The 16,828-nt window shown below is 42.5% G+C and overlaps 1 protein-coding gene across 26 annotated transcripts in view; it reads right to left on the bottom strand.

The window, feature by feature from the left end:
* The window catches only part of PARD3 (par-3 family cell polarity regulator), a 677,665-nt gene that overhangs the window by 555,849 nt on the left and 104,988 nt on the right, over positions 1-16,828 (bottom strand). For all 26 annotated transcript variants that reach the window (XM_049705522.1, XM_033439327.2, XM_033439322.2 and 23 more), the window contains exon 2: positions 14,268-14,369. In XM_049705522.1, the coding sequence (XP_049561479.1) occupies positions 14,268-14,369 (102 nt within the window). The remainder of the gene's footprint in view (positions 1-14,267; positions 14,370-16,828) is intronic.

A 16,828-nucleotide genomic window follows, 5' to 3' on the forward strand; every position in this document is an offset into this window, starting at 1 on the left:
TGCACATAAACAACTGTCACACTGAAAAAAAATCACGACTGTTGAGAATTCCTAACCAACAAACATCTGTTAGGGTTGTGATTTCTGCTGGAGGAAAAAGGTGAGTGATTTGGAATGTCTCAGACTTGACTTGTTTCTGATATGTCAATGCTCTCCATGACAACAAGGAAGAGAAGGGGAAAAAGAGGAAATTAGGGCTTCCCTGGTGGTGCAGTGGTAGAGAGTCCGCCTGCAGATGCAAGGGACACGGGTTCGTGTCCCGGTCCGGGAGGATCCCACATGCCGCGGAGCGGCTGGGCCCGTGAGCCATGGCCACTGAGCCTGCGCGTCCGGAGCCTGTGCTCCGCAACGGGAGAGGCCGCAACGGGAGAGGCCACAGCAGTGAGAGCCCGCTTACCGCAAGGGGAAAAAAAAAAAAGAGGAAATTAAAATGACTCAAGATTTAGCAGACATGTGAGCACCAAAATAAGTATAGAACTGATGATACATATGAGTTTTCAGTGTCCACTTCTTTTTTTTTTAAATTAATTTATTTATTTTTATTTTTGGCTGTGTTGGGTCTTCACTGCTGCGCGCGGGCTTTCTCTAGTTGTGGCGAGTGGGGGCTACTGATCCTTGCGGTGTGCGGGCTTCTCATTGCAACGACTTCTCTTGTTGTGGAGCATGGGCTCTAGGCACACAGGCTCAGTAGTTGTGTAGCACAGGCTTACTTGCTCTGCGGCATGTGGGATCTTCCCGGACCAGGGCTCGAACCCGTGTCCCCTGCATTGGCAGGCGGATTCTTAACCACTGCACCACCAGGGAAGCCCCTCAGTGTCCACGTCTATATACCATTGAGAGATGTTCCAAAACACACATCCTTCAGAAACTAGACAGATAAATATCACGTATTTGAGCTGAATTTGAATCATATGGAGGAAGTCGTTCTGAAGCACTTCTCTGTAATGTCAAAAGCACAGTCCTTCCCCTAGCAGTGGTTTGGGTATCCTGACTACTTGTCAACGGAGCTCAAAAATAACCATTCTACCAAAAGGCCACTGGGGGGCACACAAAAGCCATGGCACTTGTCCAAAAATAAATGAAAGGAAAAAAAAATCACATTCTATGTGAGATGTTAGTTGACTTTTTACCAATTATTATTGCTGTTTAGTAACAGAAAAAGACCTCCAAAAATATTAATATCAAGGAGGAATCTTCTCAATTCTAACAGCTAATACTATTTAAAACAAAATGTGCTATGTATTATTTGAACAGCCTCAAGTTACATACTCAACAAATAGATAGTAAAACAAAACAACAACAAAGCACACAGCCAGAATTGCTTCCTATCATTTATATTTCCACGTGATAGCCTCCAACTATTTTTTAGGAAAAAATTAGTTTAATTCCACATAGTCCTATGGAACAATATTCCTATGAAATTATATAAACACTAATTTGCTTTTATTCTAGTATTTTGTTTGTGTACAAAAGTCAACTAATCCTTCCAGTGAGATGTTTGGGTAGCATGAGGGTCCTCATTAAAACAATGTTTTAGGAGAAGAGTTCGTATTAGGAATCAGAATCTTCCGATAACATTACGACCTTGTGTTGTGACAGTGAGTAATTTAAACCCACGTTAAAAAATAAACAAACATACACACAAATAAATAATAAACATTCACAAACCCACTGATGGTGCAGAAAATGTCAATATGTTTTTGAAACTATAAAAGAATGTTCAAATTAATCAAGAAACTTTTTCCAAAAGTTGCAACTACTTTCAACTCCGAAGAAAATTTAGAGGGATAAGAAATCTATGCACCAACCTGCCTTTTGCTGATTTCTGCAGTGACTCTTTTGAGGTTCAATGACCTTGAAAACCTCAGTGCCTTTACTGAATCTTTCCGAGAGGTTCCAGAAAAGGAATAATACTTCTTGGTGGGTTTCCCTGTCAATCTGTCTGCCATCTCAACCCATTAGGAAGGCAAAATCCACAGGGACTCAGGTTCCAAAACTAACTACAGAAAAAAATGATCCCCAGATAAACAGTCCCCCAAACCCAGATACACAGCCTGTGTTTTGCTCAGTCCTCTAGAAAGGGCAACAAACTGCAAACAGGTGGGAAATATAGGACAGAACCCTCTCCATATAAGTAACCCTCCATGGAAGCAAGAACTTTGGATACAGCAGGGAGACCAAAGACACAGCTTCCACTGCATCAAGTGAAAACACCCTTCACCAGTTAAACAGGCCAGGAGTAGTTGTCAGGAATGACACAGCATGTAGCAACACACCTTGGAGTTAGCAGGATGTGAGTAAACACAGCAGGTTCAAAGAAGTCTCTTTAACTCATTCCTTGCCAAAACAGACAGCCAGCTCTAGGACAGGATGGAGTCCCAACCCCTACTTCAAAGCAGGAGCCCTCTTACTTAGCAGGACTATTTTCTAAACTCCTTGAACATTCTCTTCTTCCAGTGAATAAGAAGTGGAGTGATCTGATGCTCAAATACTTTTACTCAGAAAAGTATAGGACAAAATATTCACAAGAAAAATGAAATAGCAGTCTGGAACACCCATCCTCTGTCCCAGAAAGGAGAGGAGGGTGTTTTGTGTCCCTTCTGAAGGCAGCAAGAGCATTGTTCATTCAGTTCATCTCAGGTCTAACTGAATGATGCTGAGTGTGAGGAGGAACAGGAAAATAAGGCAGATGAGAAATCAGAGAACTCAGTTTCTAGTAAGTACTGAATACTACAAATGTTCACAACACAATTAATATTCATGGTACTATTAACACGAGAGCCCCACAAAACTCAGGGCTTTGGGACCCACACGGCCTAACTCAAGGACTGAAAGGAAGTACAGTCAAGGTAATATTTTTAAATTTAGCTCATAATCCTAAGAGTTTATTTTTGTAACAAGTGGCACACCAGTATAATTTTTAAAAACACACACCAACAAACTAAATAACTGAAAAAACTACATAACCGAAGATGAGCCTATACCAGAATATCTAGCTGATAAATCGTACGAGTAAGGGAATTTTAAAGGGGACAACGTTAAACAAAGTAGTCATCTGCTACGTCAGTTGAAGGCAGAATTATCTTTATTCAAGTATTCAAGACTGCCTTTCTGGGGGAGGGAAAGTCTTTTTTTTTTCTTTTTTCTTTTTTTTTTTTTTTGGCTGTGCCGCTCAGCTTGTGGGATCTTAGTTCCCCGATCATGGATCGAACCTGGACCCTTAGCAGTGAAAGCACCAACTCTTAACCACTAGACTGCCAGGGATTAGAAGCATTTCTGGTCTGGACGCTGAACATACCTCCTAACTTATCCAGCCTGAATATTCCCACCTACCTATGGACCATTTCTTGTTTTAAAAGTACTTGGAATTACTTTAAATTAGACTAAGAAAAAAAAGAGAGATGAAAGAGATAACCAAATTCTAGAATGTGGAACAAAAGTGTTTTAGATGAAAAATATTTTGTTAGCATTTTCATCTTCCTGTTTTATGATGGATCCCCAAAGGCAAGCATTTCCTATTCCCTTCAACATCTCAAGTTCTGCCCGGAATGGAACAGGCGCTCAATAAATATGTCTGAGCCAAATTAAAGAAAATGATGCTGGTTTTTTTTGTGGTACACGGGCCTCTCCCGTTGCGGAGCACAGGCTCCGGACGCGCAGGCTCCGCGGCCATGGCTCACAGGCCCAGCCACTCAGCGGCATGTGGGATCTTCCCAGACCAGGGCACGAACCTGTGTCCCCTGCATCGGCAGGCGGACTCTCAACCACTGCACCACTAGGGAAGCCCTGATGCTGTTATTAAAAATAATAATAATAATGTGACTGCAGCTAGGTTTCAGTCTCAAGTTCCTAGTACTGAGAAATCTCTGCTGACACTACACACTACTGCTAATAACAAAATGCCTGAGGACAGTCACCATTTGACTGTCCCCTTAAAAAGAAGTGTTGCTTAATATTCTGTAAGAAATTAAGCAATCTATTAGGCATTCCAGTGCAGGGACTTATCAGAATTCTGAAGTACAGGACACAGATTCTAGGATTCCCCTATTCCAGGTGAGCTTCTGACTTTACACTATGTACCTTTATTATATTAAATAAGCTCTCTCCCAGGTGGCAGTCAGGTGCTTGCCATCTAAGATCAAATGTTTACAGCACTCACAAATTTCTCAAGGCTTTCTGAGTGGGATTTTCTGTGCGTGTCTTAGAAATAATACTAGGCGTCATCTCTCTGAGCTGTCTCTTTATAGCCTTTTATACTCAGTTGTTTTCCTCAAAATCTAAATTTCATGTTACTCTCATTCAAATGTTTTGACTCAGAAGAACTTGAGTTCCTTTTCCACATTTTAATACTAATTTCCTAATTAAAATGTTATTAGGATTTTCCATCACAGTGAAGGCAAGTATTAAGCTGAGGTGTGCACCCTTGGAGGAACCAATAAAGACTGGTTAGAATGACTAGGTTAGAATGATTGCGAATTTTTGCCACGTGGAAACGCTATTTGTCACGTGCCTTTAAATACCATCTATTCTATATAGCTGTCATTTCCAAATTCATACCTCCAACTCCGATCTTTCCCTTGAGCTTCAGAACTATATGTCCAATGACCTACTTAACATCTCTGCTTGGATGTCTCAAAGGCACTGCAAAATCAGTTAAATGTCTCAATAGGAAAGAGACTTGACTGTCTCCAACCCTGATATCTTGCATTTAAATGAAATGGACATCCAAAGTACCCCCCACCTAGCTCCAGTTAAGACTCTCACTCTACTTTCTTTGCCCTCATTGCTCACATCTACAATGCATTCTTCCCAAAGCAACCTTCTAAGATACACCTCTAATTCTATCACTTCTCAGTTTGACAGTTTAAGGGCTTTTTATTACATTTAGGAGCAAATCTCAAATTGCTTAATATAGTCCTTAATACCCCCCTTCCTCTTCCAACCCCACCATTTCCCCTCTCCCAGCTGCCTGCTGCATCCATGCCACACTCATTCGCTTAAGATCCAGGACCCTTTTTTCCATGTCAGGTTGCTGTACATGCTGCGCCCTCTGCCTCCAGCTGTTCCCAGATCTGGCTCCTTCTCAGCCACTGAAATCAGCCCTCCTGTCTCCTCTTGAGAGCTGTCCTTGCCCAGACTCACTGCCTTTGGAGTCTCTTTTCCTCACTGCAAGGAGAGCTCTGTGAGATAAGAAGACACCCCCCCACACACACACACACGATATTCCCTCAGCACCTCCAGCTGTTTCTCCAGTATATTAGAGACTGAAAAGCGTTTGTTGAATGAATGTCAGAAAGATGAAATGAATGAAGGAATGAGTGAATCTGTAAGATCTGCTTAACCTTTGCTCAAACAGATGCTGTAATTTTAGTCTGATACATGAACATGAGGCATCCATAACTGTGATAATAATCAATAATTGTGATACAATTATACATGGCACTAACCTCCCGGCATTTTAACAAACACTCATAAAGAAGATTACATATAAGTAATCTAACAAAATCAAAGACAGTCATTAAAATCAATATATTTTTACTAGCTAAACTAGCCTCCTTCTCCAACCCCAACCAACGATAAAAATGTTTGTTATCTGGGACCAGTCAATCACCCAAAGTACCGAAAGAGATCTGCAGATTCAGGAAGTATATTTGGTTCTCCCTCTTCTCAAACCAAGGACACTACCATCTATCCAACTCTCAGGGCTAAAACAAAGTTACAGCCGTATCCTGCTACAGTGTATAGCACATGAGGTTTCAGTTTTATTAGTTGACTTATTTTGGAATTATAAGAGGATCAAAGGGTCCAGGCTCTTCCTATTTTCCTCCTCTTTTACTATACAATCCAGGAGGAAAAAAAATCTGCTACTTTCTACATGGTTATACAAGAATAACTGTATGAATGAATGAATGGGATGATCTTGTTTATCATTTATAATTACTTCACCAATTACTCAGAAAATATTAATGAGGAAGAAAGCAACAGTCATCTAGCTTCCTCCTTCTTTTCCTTTCTGTGATGATAACAGTTTATTATATACATGAAAAGTTGAACTGTACACATTTCACTCTAGATAGGAGAGAAAAGAAAACCTAGGCTAAACATTTTAAAAGTTGGAAGTTATTATAAAACAAACAGCTTTTCACAGCATTTATTCCGGAGCACTTGTTTTGAGATGTGCTGTTTTTCTGGAGAATTGTCAGTGTTGGCCATGTAATATTTTAAAACTGTAAACAAGGCCCTCCTTCCCCCTGCCCCCCAATTTTAACTGAGATGTAACATTGTGTAAGTTTAAGGTGTACAAAGTGTTGATCTGATGCACTTATTACACTGCAAAATGATTACAACCTTAGTATTAGCTAACACCTGTATCATGTCACATAACTACCATACCTTTTCTGTGGTGAGAACATTGAAAATCTACTCTCTTAGCAACTTTAAAGCATGGAATACAGTATTACTAACTCTAATCACTATGCTGTTCATTACCTCCCCAGAACTTATTCATCTTAAATGTGCACCCTTCAACCAACATCACCCCTTTCCTCCCACGTTTCGGCCCCTGGTAACCACCATCATTATAATCTCTGTTTCTACGGGTTTGGCCTTTTTAGATTTCACATATAAATGAGATCATACAATACATATTTCTTTTTCTCTGGCTTATTTCATTTAGCATAAATTCCCTAAGGTCCATCTATGTTGTCACAAATGACAGGATTTTGGTCTTCCTTATGGCTGAATAATAGTCCTCTGTGTGTGTCTGTGTGTGTGTGTGTGTGTGTGTCTCTGTGTGTGTGTGTGTGTGTGTGTGTGTGTGTGTGTGTGTGTGTCTTTATCCATTCATCCGTGGATGGACGCTTGGGTTGTTTCCATATCTTGGCAATTGTGACTAATACTTCAATGAACAAGGGAGAGCAGATATTTTTTCAAGACAATGTTTTCATTTTCTTTGGCTAAATACTCAGAGGAGGAATTGCTGGATCCTCTGGTAGTTTTAGTTTTGATTTTTTTGAAAAACTTACATACTGTTTTCCATAGCGGCTGCACCAATTTACATTTCCACCAACAGTGCACAAGGCCTCCCTTTCCTCCACATCCCCGCCAACACTTGTCGTCTCCTGTCTTCTGGTAACAGCCATTCTAACAGGTGTGAGGCGATACTGTGGGTTTGAGTTGTGTTTCCCCGATAGTACCTGTTGGTCATTTTCTATGTCTTCTTTGAAAAAACGTCTATTCAGTTCCTCAGTCCATTATTTGATCTGATTGGTTTTCTGAGTTCTTTACATATTTCGGACATTACCCCTTATCACATATATGGTTTCCAAATATTTTCTCCCATTCTGTAGGTTGCCTTTTCCTATTATTGGTAGTTTCCTTTGCTGAGCAGAAGCTTTGTAATTTGATGCATTCCCACTTGTTTAGTTTTGCTTTTGTTGCCTTTGCTTTTGATTCCTAGACTTTTGGTTTGGTTTGTTTTGGTTTTTAATGATACAGTCCTTGTTGGCTCCTAAATACTAAAAATCAAAACTGGGATCTTTGCTTCTTTTCAGAAAAGAATATACATACTGATAGCATACTAGGAATCCTCAAAGTCTAAAGATACAGAAAATAACATATTTCTTCCCTCAACTGTTACTGAGCACCTATTACGTAGCAAGCTCTCTTCAAAGTGATAGGGATATAAAATAAGTAAATGAAAATGAATATCTACAGAAATTCATTTTATAAAACAAATACCTACGAGAGCCTGGCTTACATGTTTGTTTTTAAACCATTAGAAACTGGTATTTAAAGAATGACTAGTTCACCTAATTCAATGAATGGTGGTAGCAATGGTGACCAACAATGACGACGGTTATTACCATTTCCTGGGGTCCTGTTTTTGCCAAGCACAATGCTGAAACTTTAACACAAATTCTCAGGCTTAAACTTAATATGACCTTGTAAGGTGGGTACAATCATTAACCTCCCTTTAGGGATGTGAAAACTGAGGTTAGAGAGATGAAATACTTTGCTCATAAAGTAAAGAAGTCATGGGGCCAGTATTCAGACACAGGCAGTGTGGCTTCCTGCCCCCGACCCCCCACAGAAGATGCGCCTTGCTGACAGAGCAACAGAAAAGCAACATGCAGCAGACCAGGGAACCAAGCCCTGGCCTACAGGTAACATGATAACTGTCCCCCACTCCTCCTGACTCACAGGGCAGCTCCAGCCAAGCAAAGTCCTCACTGCCTCCCTCAGGAAGGCTGACAAGCCAAGACTCTACAGAGAGTCCCCACCTCCAGAGCTCCCACTGCTTCCAAGGGGCCATGCAGGGCCCGGGCCCCCTTTTCTGTTCCCTTGCACTAACACCCATCACCCATCACCACCTGTGCTACACCTGGCCCTGTGCTCCCCGACCCACCCACCCACAAATTGACGAGCTGGGGGTGAACCGGTACTCATGAAATACATGTTGGGAAATAATCCCTTTGAGTTAATTAATTAGCCATTTAATGCTCTACTTGGCACTTAATTTAAATATTTTCTTCTTTAGAACCTAACTCAAAGAAATCCATTTAGGAGGAAATTAATCAAGGCATCTAGTTAAACGAAGTCTGTTTATACAAATTATTTCAATTCCAAGTTAGCAAACTCTTTAAATCATTCCTTCCCTATGCCAATTCATACTAAAGTTAAAAAAAAAAAAGATGTTTATATTCTAATCTCAATTTAGAACTGCCTAATGCTCTCTTCATATTGGAATTAGGCAGAAGGAGAATTATGGAGAAATTAAAAAACAGAAGGTAACAAATCCCCAGTTTTTCACCTACTCCACCCTCAGAGATAACTATTTCAGTCGGTCCCTTAAACCCTTTCCAATGTACATAATTGTTTGCACTAGAATTAGACCATATTTTGAATGTTGTTTTAATCTGATTTTTTAACAAATTTATATCAGATTCACACATTTGTCTGTGCTTCTGTTCCAAATATCCAACTGCCTGACACCTCCAAGGCACCCCAGCTGACTAAAATCAGGACTAAAACCTGATCTCCCCACTGGGTCCCAAGTCACCCCCCCAGCACGCACTCCCCACCTTGGGGAATAACCTCGCCGTCACATTTACCTATTAAGCCACCTCAGATCTACCTACTCCCCACCTCTCCACCTTCTCCTTCATATCCGTCTCCCACCTCCCCCAAAACCCACACACTGGCCCCCCTGGGTCCACTCTGCCTCCTGCCCATTCATTTCTGACACACTCAGCTGGGGATATTTCTCACATGTAAATCTGATCACCTGACACCCCCTCATTCTCACCTGGCTGTCCTTCAGATTCCAGCTGGGTCGCATTTTTTTTTAAGGCAAGTCTTGCTTCACGCTGAGCTTTGGCACATCTCTCGCAGGACCGTTCCTTTTCCTCAGAATCATTATCTATCAGAAATTCTGACTCTCACAATAGATCATAAGCCCCAGTAGAGCAGGAAACATGGCTACTTTCGTTCAACAACGTATCACAGCACTAAGCACAATGCCTGGCACACAATAGGTGCTCAGCAAACAGGTTACATTAATTAAAAATACTGAAAGAAAAAAAAAGACTAAAAGTCTTTTTTTTCAAAGAAAATTATTATATGTGCTATCTTTTAAATTATTATTATTCGGGCGCCCTGGTTTGAAAACATTCTCTACCTAACCTTTATCCAGCAGGGGGAGGGGCACTCAGCTTTGGTTCAACATTGCAGCTTTGATTTGTCTATTCCATAAATGCCTCTGTGCTAGCTTTCACGGACATGTAGAAATTGTTGCTTGCCCACAATCCTAATACATTTTAAAAGTTTCTTTTTCTCCACATTCTTCTATGTGAGCACACTGGCCAGACTGTCCCCCAGAGAATCCTGGCTCCTTTCCAACAAGCAGCAATCAACAGTCTCCACAACAACCCTTCACAGTGCCTGGACCCCACTCTAAACACACAAACTCTTCAAAGAATTTACATTGCTATCCCATCCAACCCTTCGTACAAAAAGCAAGACACTGATAGTGGAAGATTATTTCCCAAGGTCATCCCCAAAACAGAACACACATGACATCATTCTAGGTCAAAACAAAATGACATCCCGGTGTGACAGAGGAAATGCTTGACGCCACATCTTAAATCACCCTCAGCACCAAAGACATAAAAGAGAAGACAATGGTGTGAGTGAGAAAAAGACACTCTTCTTGCTGATCCCCCCCCCCACCCCCGGCCAAAAGCACCCTTCCCCACCCCCACCACCCGCTGACTCTAAGTGCTGGTCACTTCCCCCTGAAACCTGTTTCCACCCAAGGTCAGACTGGAGGGAGAAGTGAGTGAATGCCCAGGATTTTTACTCTGTCGTCTATGTACTAAGTTTACTGTAGTTCACAGAGGGAATGACGGGAGGGACAGAGAACTGAGAGAGGCTCACCGATAGTAAATTATAAATAATGAAGAGCAAACCAGGAAGAAAGAACGCAGCGCAGCACTCAGGAAGGCTCGCATTACGGCTGTTGTAAACGGTGCTGGGGATGGCATGAAATCCACTTCAGCTTTTCACAATTTGGCGGAATGTCAATGAGAAGACTGAGAATCAGATCCTAAGAGTAAACAGAGCAGCATGACAACCCTGCCTGGAAGCAGCAATGTCCAGAAGGGACGAACAAACAGGGCACGTCTTCACGCCCAAAGCAGACCTAGGATATTCCATGTCTCAGAAAATCAAACCTACTCCAAGAACACAAGACGACCCACACTCACACCATTTTGAATACATCTGGGTAAACCCTGGAATTGGAATCGTATAGGCACTAAATGAAAAATTCCTCAGTGCTGTGCGTTGAACTCTAATGACTCAAGGATAATGAGCAAAATTACAGCTAAACAGATACTTCAATTTTCTTCCGTGATCATTTGAATTACTGCCTCTTAATCCTCATTCCCCTGTATTAAAAAATATTTTTTCATAATTTTACAAATTCAGTGACCAGGTACAAAATCTGTATTCTCTGAGAGAGTTTTCCCCATTACAGAGACTGACAGGAAGGCAGGGCCACTGAAGCCTTGTTTTCACAGTTTGTGAGCAGAAATAGCACCCTGGGGTGGGGTGGGGAATAAAATTCAGGTGCCCAGAGGGGTGTCCTAAAACAGGACATGTTTTTAGAGAGGAATTTTATTGTTTAGGAGAATGTTTTTCTAACTTAAAACCAAAACAGGTGTCAAGATCCTTAGCTAGAGAAACTGCCAAGAAAAGCTGAAAACACTCCGGGGCGATTAAATCAGGATCAGATTTCAGAGCCACGGAAAAGAGCCACACAACTCACTACACACAGTCCCTCACTTTGAATAATGCATCCAACAACACCGGTGCGTTTGGGTGCTGGCATTCCGGATTCATTATGTTTTCACAGTTACAACTTAACATGGGTCCTTTAAGATGCTCCTTCAAAAATTTAAATTAATTGTACGCATACACATATTTAAATATTTCTGAACAAATAAAACAATGATTTAAAAACTACTTTAGTCAGCAGTACCTTGTACTCTCTACCGTTTTTCTATGTGAAAACTGACTTTAATCTACATGATGTAAAATTGTCTGAAAACTTATTTCACTTACTAATATTTAAAACCTTTCTCTCAGGTTAAAAGATTTTTTTAACCTACACAGGATATATAGTAAGAGATTCCAGAAAATGTAGATTTATCATCAAATTCACATAAGAATACAAAATCTAAAACACGGCTTGTTTACCCTATGATTTCAATATGCAGCTGTTTCAGATTACACAGTTTCCTTTATCTTTGGTTTTTAGGTGCGATCTAATGGTTGTGCTGAAAGAAGAGTGTATTATTTTCAGTTGCTGAATAACAAATTGCCCCCAAATTTAAACAAGAACATCAAACCCCTTAACCTGTTGACCTTTATAGATCCAACGGCTGCAGAGTCCACGTTATTTTCAAGTACACATGAAATGCCCACCAAAAAGGCCATAAAATAAGTCCCAATATGGTTTTAAAGTTCTTTTTAAAATCCTATGGCTGAACATCTACATCTCAATACTCTAACTACTCAAAATGTGAACTGCGTTTGGAGTGTGAACACTGATGGGGGTGCAGGGAGGAGTGTTACTTGTGCTCTATGAACCTGCCCGGAGCTAATACCACGTGGGCTGAAGAATAAAGTAGGATGGCGCCAACTGGGGGAAAACCACATTTGTGTTCGATCAGAAAGGAAACAGGTTTCATTATCTTGTAATAACCTGTAACGGAAAAGAATCTGAAAAAGAATATATATATATGTATATAACGGAATCACTCTGCTGTACACCTGCGTCTAACATACGTTGTAAATCAACTACACTTCAATTGAAAGAAAAAGAAAGGAAGGAAGGAAGGAAGGAAGGAAACAGGTGTAGAAACAGGAATGCTCACCACTGCTGCTGGGTGCAGAAGACACACCCAGGACCACTCAGCTTCCTCCACAGAAATCCAAGAGTCCAAAACAGGACGAATGAAAGAGCACATAAATCCCTAAAAGAAAATACTGTGCAGCTATGTCGGCATAGCTATGGTTAATGGATGTGGAAATGTATTTATAATCAACTCCAAAAAAGCAGGCTACTACTCAATCCTTTTTATTTAAGAGGAAAAAAGTGTGTGTCTGACTCTGAAGGAAAAAAGCGTCAGGATGCAAAGCCCACTCAAATAACGGCAGTAATGAGCTTTAAGCAGCAAGGGGGGTCACGGGTGACTATTTCCTTCTTTGTATGTTTCTTTTTCCTCATAAGAAGCTGTATTATTTTATAGAAGAAAAACAACCAAAAAAAGAAAAGGAAGAGGAAGGGAGAAGAGAAAATATTAAAAGATCAATACAACACATTAGCTCATCTCTTTCCAGCATTATGGCTGGGAAAGGGCAACCTGTTTAAACTCTTCATAAATTTCTGTAGTTTAAGCTCTGGAGCTGAGCTGCACAATAAGATGACTATAATTTAAGTCTCTAGAGGATGCTCTTCATGTGGACTGCAGGAAAAGGATTTGAGAGCCACCCTATTCCTGGCTCACAGAAGAGCCTGACAAGGAGAACTGACCCCAGGAGAAACAGCAGCAAATCACAGACAGGCAGGAAAGTTCTGCATTTTTGACACCACGTGCTCCCAGCCCACAGTAGCTGCAGGGAACAAACCCCACTACGGCAGGGGCTAGTGAATCAAACATCCGGGACGTTACACAATACCTGGTACCCTGGAATTTTTCCTTTTCCTTAAGATTTCGAGAAAACACATAAGACATCGGCCGGTTCTGAGCCAGGCACTACACCGTCAGGAACGTAGGCGTGAATAAGCACAGCAGCCGCGCTCGCCCAGCCCACAGCTCCGGACGCAAGGGGCCAGTGGCTGGAGAGCTCCCGGGAGGAAGAGGAGTGGGCACTGGGCGATTTACCTTCCTCCACCCCATGCAGTCACCTCGCTGTTTAGCCCACCCTGCGCTATCACAGGCCGCGAGGAACAGGTGAGGATGTGGCCTCCGGCCCTCCCGGCATCTCACAGCGGGTCAGATACGAGGGGGTGTGGCCACGGCCTGCTCAAGTTGGATTCTAGCAATCAAGAATCCACTGACTCCTGTGCCAGAGCCCAACATCCTGCCACAGACTCCTAACACGTTCTGAGTCACTCCTCTGCCTCGTTCCCTCAAGGAGGACAGATAGGAGGGTGGCTACAGGCCAGTGATGCCTCCATCACAGCCAACAGTGAAGATGCTGCTGCAGTGTGACAGCACTCGAAGAGGAGCCACAGAGGAAAGGGCAGCTTCCTGAAAGCCAAGCCCACCGGGAGGATGCTGGGATGCAGCCGGGCCACGCCAGCTGCTGGGATGGGCCGCCACTGGGATCAGAACAGAGACCTTGTATGTCGCACGTGGAAACAGTGAGCATGATGACAGGCCTGAGTTGTCGGGAAAGATGTTACATTTGGTTAAAATAAGGGGGGGATGGCATGGAAACCTCTTAAAGATATTTCCATTTAAAACGCTGCAATTTTAAAAGTTCAAAACCTAGGATTATGTCCCAGATATCAAGAAAATCATTATACCCTGGGAAGATTCATGATACTTATTATAAAACAAACACACCAGTATGAGTGGCCCAAATGTCCTTTAAAATACATGTGTCTGAAACAGGAAGAAAAGTGTTCCCCCCACCCATGCCCTCCCCCGCCTTCACAGAATGCACTCAGAGCCGCTCTCCTGACTTGAACTCACTCTGTCTTTATCATCCGCCACATCACAGAGGATGTCGTCGAGATCGAGAATTCCTCCATCTCCATGCTCCAGTCGATGCACCTGTATCCAGTAGTTTGGATCCTGTATGAAAGTATAGACAGCAAGTTAGCATCACCAAAAGGGAACACAACAATTTACACGGGGATAACCTCCTGCCATGAAAAGGAATCGACCTCATCAAGAATATCCCAACTGACTGAAAAGTCAAGCGGCTGCCTATCTCTGGTTGAGTCAATTTTCTTTTTTTTATGATGGAGTCACTCCTGCATGCACGTCCCTTTGGCTCAGACGCCAATACACTATTGTAATAGGAACTGCAGAAACGAGCAAAACTCACTGCACACGGAATATTAATTCCTCTGAAGTATGCTGGGTTTTCCATGGTCCGACATGAAATACGTATTAATCCTCCCAATCCAATTTACTGAGCTATTCTAATAAGCAAGCAACGTATACTGTGTGCCTGAAAAGCTCATGTCACAGCTTATCTGAAGAAAAGGAGGTTGCCTGCCTCGGCGGCTCAAAGTAACCCCTACAAACAGGTCTAAATATACGGACACAGAAGAACGTTAAGACCACAAGTGAACGAAGCAAGCTCAGAACAGCATGTGTGCTTGAGTCTATTTCTGTAAAGACAAAGTTACATACACTTGTACGTGCGCATACAGCAATGTCTCCAAAGATGCACACCAAAACTTGCAATGTTTATCCCGGGGGGTGGGACTGGGGGAGAAGGAAGAAAAAGGACTTCATTTTAAGTGTTACACACTTCTACCTGGGGTGTGTGGGTGTGTGTGCACGTTCATGCATGTGCACACACATATATACACACACATACATATACACACAATGTAACAAAATCAAGCTCTAAAGTTATGTGAAGAGAGAACACACTTGTTCTTAAACTTCTATAATCATTCTCTTGTACTTAAATGAAAATATACTAAACTATACCTTTTGCCGTTAGCTACTAAATCATCCACAGCACAGAATTACTAATAAAAAGTTCAATTCAAGGTAACAACTCCATTTTCCCAGCCTAACCAGTGATGTTTGGTACAGTTTTTTCTTAAAGCAAAGTCTGGGATGGAGGAGGCACAAGATTAACGAGAGTTAAAGTACAGATTCTGGATCCTACTCAGATCTACTGACTCTGACCTTCCAGCGGTGGGGTCAGGCGATCCATACCCTTGAAGTCCTCCAAGGGCATCTTTAAGACAGCCATGACTAAGAATCACAAAAAATGGAACACATAAGAAATGCAGAATTATCAATCCCTGTCATTTCTAACCAGCACAGAAGGCAGTCCAGACCCTAATTCTCAAAGTTATTAAACATTATCATAAAAACTACTACGCCAATAACCCAGAGTTCCTCTGTACCCTCATCTGTCTAGATTTCTTTAATAGATTCAGTGCTGAAATCAACTGTTCATCCAGAGCACGGAGAGTAAGCTTGTAGAAAACACGCACACTACACACACGCACACCACACACACACCACACACACACATCACACACCACACACACCCCACACACACCCCACACACACCCCACACACACATCACACACCACACACACACCACACAAACCACACACACACATCACACACCACACACACCACACACACACATCACACACCACACACACACCACACACACACCACCACACACACACATCACACACCACACACACCACACACACATCACACACACCACCACACACACACACCACACACCACACACACACATCACACACACACCACACACACCACACACACACCACACACACCACACACACCACACACACATCACACACCACACACACACACCACACACCACCACACACACCACACACACACATCACACACCACACACACACACCACACACACACACCACGCACACCACACACACACATCACACACCACACACACACATCACACACACACCACACACACACATCACACACCACACACACACCACACACACCACACACACACATCACACACCACACACACACATCACACACATCACACACCACACACACACCACACACACACCACCACACACACACATCACACACCACACACCACACACACATCACACACACCACCACACACCACACACACACATCACACACCACACATCACACACACCACACACACCACACACACACCACACACACACCACACACACCACACACACACATCACACACCACACACACACACCACCACACACCACACACACACACCACACACCACACACACACATCACACACACACCACACACACCACACACACACCACACACACACCACACACACCACACACACACATCACACACCACACACACACACCACCACACACCACACACACCACACACACACACCACACACCACACACACACACACCACACACACACCACACACACATCACACACCACACACACACCACCACACACCACACACACACATCACACACCACACACCACACACACATCACACACACCACCACACACCACACACACACACCACACACACAC

Source organism: Orcinus orca, chromosome 2 (assembly GCF_937001465.1).
Source record: "Orcinus orca chromosome 2, mOrcOrc1.1, whole genome shotgun sequence".
NCBI lineage: Eukaryota > Metazoa > Chordata > Mammalia > Artiodactyla > Delphinidae > Orcinus > Orcinus orca.